The sequence below is a fragment of the Chaetura pelagica genome, unplaced genomic scaffold (genome assembly GCF_000747805.2).
Source record: "Chaetura pelagica isolate M959 unplaced genomic scaffold, ChaPel_1.0 scaffold50, whole genome shotgun sequence".
Lineage (NCBI taxonomy): Eukaryota > Metazoa > Chordata > Aves > Apodiformes > Apodidae > Chaetura > Chaetura pelagica.
The window spans coordinates 6,587,554-6,600,203 of record NW_009952366.1 but is presented as its reverse complement, the minus strand read 5'-3'; the positions used below and the strand labels follow the sequence as shown (position 1 = coordinate 6,600,203).

The 12,650-nt window shown below is 38.2% G+C and overlaps 1 protein-coding gene across 1 annotated transcript in view; it reads right to left on the bottom strand.

The window, feature by feature from the left end:
• Positions 1-11,812, bottom strand: part of VEZT (vezatin, adherens junctions transmembrane protein) — a 45,483-nt gene extending 33,671 nt beyond the window's left edge. Inside the window, exons 1-3 of the mRNA XM_010008068.1 lie at positions 11,723-11,812; positions 8,747-8,881; positions 1,507-1,596 (exon numbers count right to left, since the gene is read on the bottom strand). Coding sequence (XP_010006370.1) covers positions 1,507-1,596; positions 8,747-8,881; positions 11,723-11,812 — 315 coding nt within the window. The remainder of the gene's footprint in view (positions 1-1,506; positions 1,597-8,746; positions 8,882-11,722) is intronic.
• Positions 11,813-12,650: the final 838 nt, after the last annotated feature.

Genomic DNA, 12,650 nt, shown 5'->3' with positions numbered 1-12,650 from the left:
AACACACATCTTGAAGACAACTATAACCATCAGAAAAAAACCCTGAAACTTTGATTTGCATACTGCACCCAACTATAATTACAAAACACTTCAAGCTAATCATAGAATGCTTAAATTTGGAAAGGACCTTAAAGATCATCAGGTTCCAACCTCCCTGCTATAAGTAAGGATACCCCACCCTAGACCAGGCTGCACGAGGCGGGATCCAGCCTGGCCTTAAACTCCTCTAGGGCTCCCTGGGCAACCTATTCCAGTGCCTTACTACCCTCATGGTGAAGAATTTCTTTGTTATAACAAAACCCAACAAACACTGAACACATGCATCTTTGCATCTAGCTAAGATTACAGGAAGGAAAATTCAATATTTCTGAAAACTCTCTAATAAAAACTATTAACAGAAGTATGACATTTCACAGTACAAAATCTTTTTAGTTCTCTGATTGACAGAATAATATTATTAATGAAACCATAAGATAGTCAGTCAAAAGTTTAATTCCATACTTCGATGTCACTCATGATAACTCTACTTTTAATGAAAAACATCTGCTTCAGGACTGTGTGCAAGAGGAAACTCTGCCCTTCTCCAACGCATCCTGTGACATTTCAGTACCCTACTGTACCATGCAGCAGGAGAAACATGTTTTCCATATTCTTTGGTAGTGTCTCCATCTCAAAAAGTAAGGCTAAAGAAAGCTGTGAAGATAATACCTTTGATTCATAGGGGAAGAGGGAGGAAGAAAAAAAAAGATAATCAAAGATCAGTAATGAAAGGTTTTAGAGGAAATTTTGTCCTCTTGAGATAAGGGAGACACTCTGAGAAATGGAAACCCTTAACTGCTCATGTTGCTAAACGTTTTTTTTTTAAGGCACCACCCTTAACCATCATAGTTAAAAAAATTAAGTAAGAATTCTAACTTTTAAATTCTGGAATAGTCTGACTAACACAACATGTACAAGCCAGACTGGGAACCTGAAGCAGCTGGGTGTAAGTTAAAGCAGATCTCAGGCAAGCCCAGGCTGGAGACTGAACTGGCTAGAAAGTGGCGCTGCAGAGAACACATGTAAAGGCAGCATAAAACTTCTGTAACCATCTGGGATAGAACCTTCAGGTCTACCCCACACAGGTTGACTTGAGCCCTATAAGTTCCTGCACTAGGCTGCAACATAGAGACTTTCTCAGTCAGTGTCTCCATAATGCCTTCCACTGAATGGGGTAGCTACACTGTAGGTTAACTTCTTTCAGCTTTCAATAATTTATTTTCTACACATTTTAATTTCTCTCCCAGATTTTGAATGTCTTCAACCTGGCTACTGTGCCTGTTCCTCTGTGCCCAATTTGCCTGGCACACTAACTGAAAACCAGAACCAACACTATCTGAAGAAGAAGCAAGACTCTTAGAACCAAAACAAACAATAGAGACCAAAGATGGTGCTCAGTGGATGAGGGACAGAGCAGAGGAACTTGTGGATTAGGAAAGGAAATGGAAAAAAAAAGTTAGCACTTACTAGTCGGTGAAGTAGGTCATCATTTTTCTTGTACTGTGGAAGAGGAAACCAGCTTCTAAGGAACTCAACTAGTTTTGACAGGATGCCTTGCTGAAGGGAACAGAAATTACTACAATTAAAAAGAACCAACAACCAAATACCAAAGCCAAAAATAAATAAATAACAACAGACAATTCCTTTATTTCTGCATTTGCTTTTCTTGTCAACTGAGACACAAGTACCTGTAAGGAAGTTTCACTTACTGGGTCTGGCCTAACTTCAGAGTACGTGAAGGGAACATCTGCTTCCCGTCAGTTTGTACACAAGAGCATGAGATAAAGCTTTTGGTAACCCCACCTATTCGAAGCATAATGGATTGTTATGTTGTAATGTTAAAAATAACTACAGCTAGAATTAGTCTGATCTCAAGTTGGCAGCTACTGCATCAATATGAAAGACTTGCTCTCTCCTTGGGGATAAAAAAAGCAAGTTAAATGGCTGACAAGGACTGAAGAAAAGTAAAAGACCAGGAGAGGAACAACCTCTCCTTGGCAGCTGACTGCAGCTTGAGGACAAGGCTCTGGAGTAGTTGTGAACAGAGACAGGGAAGGGTGACTGTAAGAAGAGGAACTTTCCCAGGAACCCCGTCATAACCAGCACTTGCTATCAGCTGTTTTTTTTCTCCATGTTGCTTCTCATACAACGTGAATCCACACTTCATCTGACCAGTTAACATAACCTCAAATGCCACTAACTAGAGGGACTCCCTCTTGGTCATCACATATTTTACTCATGTATGTCCCTTAAATATGATGCATGAAAGTTTATTATTAAATAGATGCATGATTTTGCTTCACTCTCCAGACATTCAATGAAAAAAATGGAGCTTTTGACCCACACTGTATATCTATTTTCCTCAGACTGAGCTGACAGGAAGTATTTTTAAAAATATTTACTTAAATATATTTCATGAGTTATGAGGCCCTACCTCTTAATCTTCAGACTGCTGACACATAATAAAATCAAACAAAATGTATGCCAAAAAATTAGTTGTGGAGCACTTGTATTTTGTGGCATACTGTTTCAAAATAATAATAAAAAACCCAAATAGGTTATAATAAGTTAATGTATAATGGATGCCTGCATCAAATCAGCTTCTTCTGTTTCTCCTTCTCAGGTTGTTGGTTTTTTTTCTTTTACCCTCATGTTTTTTGGGTTGTTTGTTTTTGCTTTGTTGTTGTTTGTTTGTTTTTCCCTCAACTGTAATATGGGAAATAGAAGAACAAAACCAAGCAACAGGAGCTTGGAGCTTTGTGGTTAGCCCTGTGATCAGCCTGAGACCCCCCTGAAAGGCAGCATGAAAGTTTGATGCAGCAAGCCAGGGCAGAACAGCTTTGTGTAACATCAGAAATTGTCACTTATGCTTCAACAGTTTTTGAAATAACTTACTTTGGCATCCATTTAGGTAACCTAACTCAGGTTTTTCTTCATGTATGTCTCATCTTTCTATGTACAGTTAGAACCACAGACCTATGCCAAAAGGAAGTATTTTTAGGTCAGTGGAGAGACAAACCAATAAGAGAGGTTTCATAATGATAGCTCTTCCCATAAACAGACATCAGAGTGGCTTACTAGGAGGAGCTATCGCAGCAACCTACACTTCTTAGATTACGGAATAAGTCCAAGTGACTGTATCTTGAAGTTGCTCATGGGCTCTGACATAATTTGGAAAAGGAGTAGAGTGTCACAAACTGCAGCATTAGATTATCCTCCACCTTCTTTGTACAATGGTACAAAATAAAACAAAAATTTCCTATGACATCTGTAAGAAATTGAGTCAATAAACAAAGATTCTTGCTGTACATTTGAATTGGAGACAGATACTTCATTCATAAGTACTTTTCCCCATACTTTGAAAGCAGAGTATAGAAAGAACTGCCCATTTACTATTTAAAATTATGCCTCTTGGACCCTACCATTTTCAACTGCTCAGATTTCATAAGTCTTTGGGTTTTATCATGAACATTTAAACCTTCTCCAAGGATAATTCTAAGTTGCTACTAGCTGACTAAACTAGACTCTGGAATTACAGAAAAAAAAATAATAATCCCATACTAGTGTGCTGCTTAAGTAATCTTTTGGTTTATTTTCCTTGTTTTAGTTTAAAAATAAAAACCCAAGCTTGCATAAACACTCAACAGGCATGTTAGTGCTTGAAAACACAAAACAAGACAACCCACTGTCTTGGGCTGTGACCCAGTAGAGTACAGTAACACATTAAATTATTCAGATCCTTGGAATAGTGTTTCACATTATGCATTCCCTTTGGGAGTGTTACTGACAAGTAAAACAACTTTTGTCAACACACAAGTCAGGTCATGTTGCCAGTGCTTCTGGAGTATTCTTCATACAACTAGAGAACATCACTCAGTCAAACTCTCTGTAAAGTGAGTAACAAAAATGTGTAACTCCTAACATTTAAAAAAGCTAGCATGTGACATGCTATTTTACATACATTCATTAGAATATAAAATAAAAGTCTAAGGAATATTTCTCTTTTGTACAGGATGAACCTGAAATGGCAAAACAGCAGGTATTTAAACATCATCATTCATATTGGCATCTTTCAATTCTGTGCACTTCAGAAAGAAGATAATGCTATGTATTAAATACCTTCCAGATACCCAGAGCGAGCATTAAGTGGGTGGGAGCCCTAGACAAAGGCAAGGGATTGTTTCCTCTGCCTTTCCACATCAGGTCACCTGCACAGCTACTGAGGGCTAACCCCAACACAACCCTCAGTAGCTGCCTCCATTCCAGTTCTATCAATGAAATATCATCACATCTAAGATGGGATAAAGTGTGACAGTATAATAAATTTAAGCATACAGACATGCATGGCTGACTAGGAAAATGAATGAGAAAGGAGAAATGTAAATGGGAAGAAATACATTCCCTAAAGATCAAGCAGAATTACCCAAATAGGACTTAATTCCAGAAAACAGGTCTAGGAACTCTTACTAACACTGCTTTTGTGTATCAAGTGATCATGAGACCATAACTTTAGCTGTAATTTTATCCAGAGATTGGTACAGCCAGGAATACTGCACCTATAATTATAATGCTAAATCACATCTCTATACTCCCTCAGATGGTAACTTGGCATTTCATCAGCCCTCAGAACACAACCTTGAAGCACCTTTACAGCTTTTCAGTTCAATGTTCATTAAGACCGTGTTTTGATTTAAAAAAAAAACACAAAAACCACACACACAGAGAACTATTTAAGATGGGCTTTAAAGTCAGAGGATGCCTCTGCCTTTCATTAAGCCTGAACCATACACTCTGCTTGGCAGGACAGCCAGACACAGCAGCAATGTTTGGATAAGATGCTAGGAACCTCCTTTTTTTCCCAGATTTGTGTTTTCAGTCCCTGAAGACCCCAACTAGATCTTTGTCTTGCCAAAATCTTGCTACATGTCACCAGATTGTATCTGCACAAAGTTCCTACTTGCCTGAACACAAAAGAAGTAAACAATCTCAACTCAAAAACAAGGCAAAACTGCAGCATTTGTAAGTTTGTTTTTCAGAGCAGAAAGAAATTGATACACTCATACTAGGCATCACTCAGCATGGAACATCATCTACTCTCTGTGACTATATTTTGCACTACTTTGAGCCTCAACTACATTTTGTATCAGGGTGGAGGGTAGGTGCATACTTAGAACCCAGAAACCATTTGTTTCCCAGACATTTCATAATTTCAGTAGACTAGGTCAGCCAAGGCTTCAAGAAGGGAAATAATGGTGTCCTGTAAAAATGAGGAAATGATCAGATGGAAATGCAAATGCCTTGCCTGCATGTCATGCAAAAGTGGCAACACAGCTTCAGATCCTCCTAAATCCAGTCTACTACTTTAACTGTGTGGCCAGCTGCCTCTCTCTCATTCTCTTTCCTTTTTTGAGACACTCCACCAAAACAGGACACAGGTATCAAATCACATAAACAATCTCTCTGACATCAGATGATGAAAGAAAAGTGTTAACATTCCCAAACTGGTACTGGAACAGCAGCAGAAAGAACCTATGACATTTTATCACTAGAAATTACACACAGGTTTCTTCCTTATTTCCCCTAAGTATCCTTGTCTAGACAGAGATGAGACAATGTGAATGTCATCCTAGTATTTGCAAGAAATGCACAGCCCACTTTCACACACCCAATCCCTTCAAGTTTCAAGACAAACCATGACAAATTACTTCTACCTCTAACACAATACTTGAGGCTTTAAAAAGCAGTATATCTTAATATCTTTTGAGGCTCTTAACCCCACAGCACTTTTGTATTAAATTTGGTTGAAACTACACACATGAACACAGCATCCCATGCTTTATTGACTTCCATAAAAGTAATTATGCAAAATAAATTAATGCAGCTAACAAGCAATAATCTATGCATTACTTCATAGTAACAAACAGATAATCAGCCGATGACATGTGACATCCTAATTTTCAATTAACAGTGGTTTAATTAAGGTCTTCCTGCACTAAGCCAAAATTGGCATCTTCAACATAAATGTATCACAAAACTGCCAGTAGCTTCAAAGGGAGAATATATTTTCACATAGTTTCTTGAGGCACCATAAGGTGAACGTCAGCTGGTAATTCTGAAAAGGATTTTCAGAATAATTCTATAAATATTTCCATAAATATGTTTAAAGGTAGTTTAAATTTAAGTATACAAAAATGTGACTTAAATGCTAAATTAAATTCAGGCTTGCCTTGTGACCACTGATATTACAAATGTGATATCTATCCACATCAACGGTAACGAATGAATAAATTTATTCATTAAATTTAAAATAATCTTACATTAGAGAAACCAGACAAGAAAGCATGGAGACACCGAAAGAATCACTTCTCCTCCTCCCTTCAGTTAATCTGTTTCTTGGGCTTACAAATCCTCAGCACATGAAGCTATAGTTCTGTATGAAGCTCCTTCATAAGTTTTCCAGTATGATTGCTGAACTCCTTGTAAAGCTGTAAACTCTACAAAACCATGGCTGAACAGTTTCAAGCTTAGGGATTCTTACTATAGTATGATTACTTTTACAAGCTCTGTATAATGTATGTGCTGGGCATGCACTGGTACTTACTGGCCTGCTCAACTGACATGGACCCTGCATCTTACCTACACGGTCATCTTTGATCAGAAAGTGGGGCAGGAGAGAAGGGAGACACGGCACAATTCCACAGGACTACAAGTCTCAGAAACTGGGGATGGACGCTCTGAAGCAAAGGGTGCCATGTGCCTGCCCAACAGATAAACATCAACTATGACTAATCTAGCCATAAGGATAGACCCCAACAGGACTGAAGACCAAAGCAAAATGGTTTGTGTTGCATTATCCTGTATTTTCAAATGGACTAATGAGTGTGTGAGGAAGCTTTCAGTCTATACAGTGTTTGAAATCACTATATGAAATATGACCCATTAACACTTCTCTGAATACTGCTAAATGAATAAGCTTCACACTGCAACTTCTAAAATTCCACTTCAAAGACTGTGCATGTCAGTCCTTGCAGGTACACCATACTATTGAAAACATTTTAAAAACCCCACATTCTTTCTCCAGATCAGAAAAAAACTGACTGATGTTATCCACATCAATTCATACACTTCTGAATCCTACCCCACCCAAGATCCTACACAGAGCAGAACAGATTAAAAGTCCCACAAGAAAAAAATACTTCTGAGCTAAAACAAAGAAGGAACAAGAGGAACACATACAAAACTGAAGACATTTGGTTAAACTAAAGCCTAACTAACTGTGACTATTAGTTGGCTAATTCCTTCAAGCATCTGAGAACTGAGTAGTGGATATACATCTAGCTGGCATTATTTGAGAAAAGACCCTAAGAAAATCATCAGTTCTTCTCATTTGCCATATCATCCCACCCTCTCCAGAGGGACCTGTAGATCTCAGGGCCACTCATATAATTTTACCTGTGTCTGGAAAAAATGGGATGCTCTCCTTAGTTCACTGACAGCTAATTGGGAGGAGACATTGAACCTCTGATTTGAAGATGGCTGAACGAATAAAGGAGGAATAAAGAAGGAATGAACACCACAAAAACTGTGCCCCAGTAGAAAGTTAAAAGCCACAGCGGGCAAGAGTTAGGGGAGAGAGGAGAAAGAAATGGTAATTGACCAGAGGCAATGCATCAACCCATGAATGCTTGCTTTGGGTTCTTACCTGGAAGGTGCTGCCCACCCCAGCCTGCAGTGGCCAGAACAGAGAAGTCTGTATGGAGGCCTGTCTTCCCCCTGCCCTAGCACATAGCTGGAGCATGGCCACTGAAAATTGAACTCTCCACTGTGAAAGGGAAACGGGTTGGCAACAGATAACTGCTCTTTGCATGCTCCATCTGGGCGTAAGGAGAAGACAGACCAACTACTGAGTTTTCAACATCCTTGTTGCAAAGAGATGCCTACATTATCTGCCTCAAAAGTGAATCTCCTTACCCACCTACAGCTCCTCACCTGAGTCTCACTGCCTGTACACCACCAAAAACCGCTGAATACCATTCATTTTAAATAAGGAAAAAAAATATTCTGTAGATCATAGTAGGTGCTAAATCGCCAACTTCTCAAGTATTATTTTAATACCAAAATGTTATTAGAAAATCCACTAGCCTTTACTTAAAACAACAGAGAAATAAGAAGCTTGAGCTAAACGGTTGATCCTTGCCAGCTATTACTGTTAGAAAACTGCAATAACCTAAGCACAGTTCTACTACCTCATTCAAATTGGTTATTGTGTTTCTACTTCCCAGAAAGCCTCTTTCTTAATATGTTTTGTCACAGAGTGAGGGATATTTAGCAACTGAATGCCTAAGAAGGGCTGGGAACTACAAATATTCTGTTTCATAAAATTACAGGTTTTATTTTCCAAACATCCCACTAAGCTAACATAATAATATCCAGTAAATAAGATGATTTACAACACTAGAAAAATTAATCATCAAAGTATCTTCCTTCCCTAGCTTAGAAAAGTGCAAAGAAACACTCCAAACTATACTGGCAAACCATGTGTTTCCAAACACATTTGCGAACAACTGATTGGGAGTTGGTTTGTTCATTGGTTGGTGGTTTTTTTTTTAAAAAACACAGTATGAGAATTAACTTTATCTCCTCTGATTTTGCTCATTTGTGAATGTAATTCTCTTTCAAGAATACTCAGGAACAGATGAATGCTCACTTTCTGGGCAGCATGCAAGGTCCGCTCTCTTTGGCTCTCCGCGGCCGCGCATTGCTCTGCCTTCTGCGATACAGATGAACATACTTCAAAATCTGTGTGTCCCAAATCCTGCAGATATTGGTAGAGTGGGGAATTCTGAAATGAAATAAAAAAAAGAAATCTATGAGAAAAAGACAATGTTAAAAATAATTCCCTGCATCCCACAAAAGTAAGCTGTGAACACAGCAACCACGCAACCAGCAACGAATGGATTCCGAGCAGCCCTGCAAAGAAGGACTTCGGGGCAGTGGGGGATGAAAAATCGGACATGAGCTGGCAATGTGTGACTGCAGCCCAGAAAGCAAATCGAACCCTAAGCTGCATGAAAAGCACGGCCAGCAAATCAAGGAAAGTGATTCTCCCCCTCTACTCCACTCTCATGAGACCCCACCTGGAGTATTGTGTCCAGCTCTGGGGTCTTCAACACAAGGAGCTGTTGGAGCGAGACCAGAGGAGGCCACAAAGATGATCAGAGGGCTGGAGCACCCCTCCTATGAAGACAGGCTGAGAGAGTTGGGGCTGTTCAGCCTGTAGAAGAGAAGGCTCTGGGAAGACCTTATAGCAGCCTTCCTGTACTTGAAGGGATGTACAGGAAAGCTGGTGAGGGGCTTTTTACAAGGACATGGAGTGGTAAGATCAGGGGTAATCGCTTTAAACTGGAAGAAGGTAAATTTAGATGAGACATTAAGAAGAAATTCTTTACTGTGAGGGTAGTGAGACACTGGAACAGGTTGCCCAGGCCAGGCTGGATGGGGCTTTGAGCAATCTGATCTAGTGGAAGATACCCCTGACTATGGCAGGAGGGGTTAGACTATTTTTTCCCCAACACTGAAAACTTCAGATTCAGCTGAACAACATGCTGGACCATCTTTTACCAAGAAAGGTAGGGCCAGATTATCCTTGAGATCCTTTCCAACCTAGTATTTTGTGATCTTTAAAGGTCCCTTACAACCCAAACCAAACTATTTTGTGATTCTATGCAACAGGGAAAAAAACAGCACAGTTAATAGCAAAGAAGCCAAAATTTTGCTTTAAGTATCTCCCTTAAATTTTATCCTGACCATAATGCAAGAGGCTGCAAGACAGCCAACATACAAAACAATGTAATGAGAAATAAGCATGCAACCAATCAACCTTTTCCACAATAATATTTTTTCTAGGTTACCTGATAGGGGATTTTAGCTTATAATTTATATGTTTTCAATAAATAAAATACATATTTGGCAATATATTTTAAAATACTATTATGTGACTCTAGAACACTTAATGACACTGTTTTCCTCAAGTTTATGAAAAATTAATAGATTATTCTTTGAAACACTTCTACTGAAACAAACTTGAAATCTAGAGCACTTTTCAAACTTCAGTAAATGAAGCCTCAGTGTAACGTGACAAGATACCTACAGTGTTTTACAGAAATGGAAAAATAAATTAGAAAAAGGCTTCTGTTCTCCTCAAGGATGGTACTAGCATTTCTGGCAATGGAGTACCACAAGTATTTAAAAAAAACAAACCCAAACAACCCAAGTTGTTAAAGCTGCTGACAAAACTACTAATATACAAAAAGTCCTTAATAAAAATTCTTAGAGAAAGTACGGAATTCTGATTGTTAGACAGAGTGTTTTTACATGTTTAAGTATTTATTTATATGGAGTTCTGAAATGTCTTGGCATCAGCATCAGATATCTAGATTTACTTAACTTTCATTTTTCTGTTTACAACCACATATATGGCAGTACCTAGGATAGATTTGATATTTATGATAACTCCAGTTCTACTCAGGATTTACGAAGAGACTTCTTTTTAGAAAAAACCTCTCACCAATGTCTTCAATATTCTAGTTAGTGGGGGATTCATTTTCTGCAACATTTTCTCAGCATCCCACACGAGTATGGGAACACTAGCAAACTGTACTGGAAGAAAACAAACCATTTTAAGAATTATAATATACTACCAATGAAATTACAAAAAATAAATTTAAAAAATCCCCCACTTTACAGTAAATAACGCACAGTTGTGGAGGTCTGCAGAAACAAACACCAACAGAACACCTACTACATATTGTTACATTAACTGTCATTAACTTTTCGGTACAAGTTGTGAAGGCAGCACATCTATTATGACCATATACCAATATGGCCAAATCTCAAAAGACATACAATAAAACTTGGAAATAATCATTCATACTAGCTGAACAAATTAACTTTTTACCTCTAGGGATTTTTTAACCCCATCACCAAAGTGCTATGTTGATCACACTTAGCTATTTAAAGCATGCAAATTCATATGTTTGCATGTTCTGCCTGTGTTACTCACAACAGATTCAGTGTCCAGTCATAACCTGAAACTCAAACATTTTTGTATCAACTCACAGGTGCAGAAAATCCCACTCACCCACAAGGGCAGGGATTGTGCAAATCACTAACATAGGTTTATGACTCATTTCCTTGTGGGAATTTTTCCAGTGTGACAACTCAATCTTATCTTTTTTCCAAATACTCTTCTTCCATGGCTGAGTACGATTTCTAATGCATCTAACTGTAGTTAAACAATGTGCTGTTCTGGACAGGCTAGGATGAAAGTATGTTTTTCTAAACTTTACCAGAATGACTTAATTAAAATGGAGAAGAAAACACAATACATAAGAATAGTTCTCTTATTTAAGACAGTGATAAATTAATATAATAACCTCAGGACAAAACTTGGAATATGAATGGACATACATAATTTTGTCTTAGAATAGTTTTCATGCAGAGCCAAGCCGTGCACTTTCATCACACCTGGAACAACCTAAACAACCCACACGAGAGGCTTTAGGGTAGCACGGAGGTTTTAGTCACAACCAGCCAGAATTTTCCCCATTTAGACAAAGGCACATAGACAAAACAGTGGGTAAACAGAGAACATTTTATTCAAAATCATAGTTTTGATGCTCACTCCAAGCAGGCCTCCAAGGAAATAATATCTAGGGTCTTGGCAGACCTGTCCATCATCTTGATCATACTTGTCAAAAGCAAGGCCAGCCATCATTTGACATGACTGTTCTTGTACTTTACTGGTACTCACCTACATACAAACAACCAGCAACATAACCCAAATGTACCAAGGAATTTTTCCACTAGTATCTCAGGGTTCACCTTGCTTTGGAGTCCATTATGAGGTAATTTTCTAAAAGCTCATCAGGAAAACTGGTCTCATGTTGTTTAGTTTGGTTCAATTTCCTCACAAAGATGGATGAAGGAAGGCAGAGAAAGAGGCAGAGACCATCCACTGAAGAGAGATAAATAGCTGAAATCCTGAAAGCTACATTTAGTAAGTGAAATACTGCATAGATGTAGGAATGCACTATTCTTCCCGCTTACTGAGTATTTGGCAACATCAAAACCTTCCATCTAACTGTAATTAGTAAATTTTCTACTCTACAGAAATAATAAAAAAATGGACTATCTCTCCAAATGCTAACGAAACTTTAGCCCCTAGCTAGGATGAGTAATTTTATTTGTTTGTGTAATCAAGGTGGAATACAGGCACCTTATGAGGTTTAATATAAAATTCCTTCAGATTAACTTTTTGAAGACTTTTACAGGGTCCCATTATGGGCAGATTATAAATTTTTGTTGCTGATTGGAACTGGAAAGCAGTTTTCTGATTGAGTGAGCAAATCATAATTGATTAAAATTTAATATCACATAATCCTTCAAGGGTTCTCCTCTTAGTTTCTCAGAAAGAATTTAAGCTATGTCAAACCTCTTCTCACACATTTCTCTCACTCCACATGCTTTCTCTTTCCCATTGTTTTCTAAAAGATTATTAGCAGAATTTAAATGCACATTGGAAAACCTCATTTTTTATTAACTCAAATTAC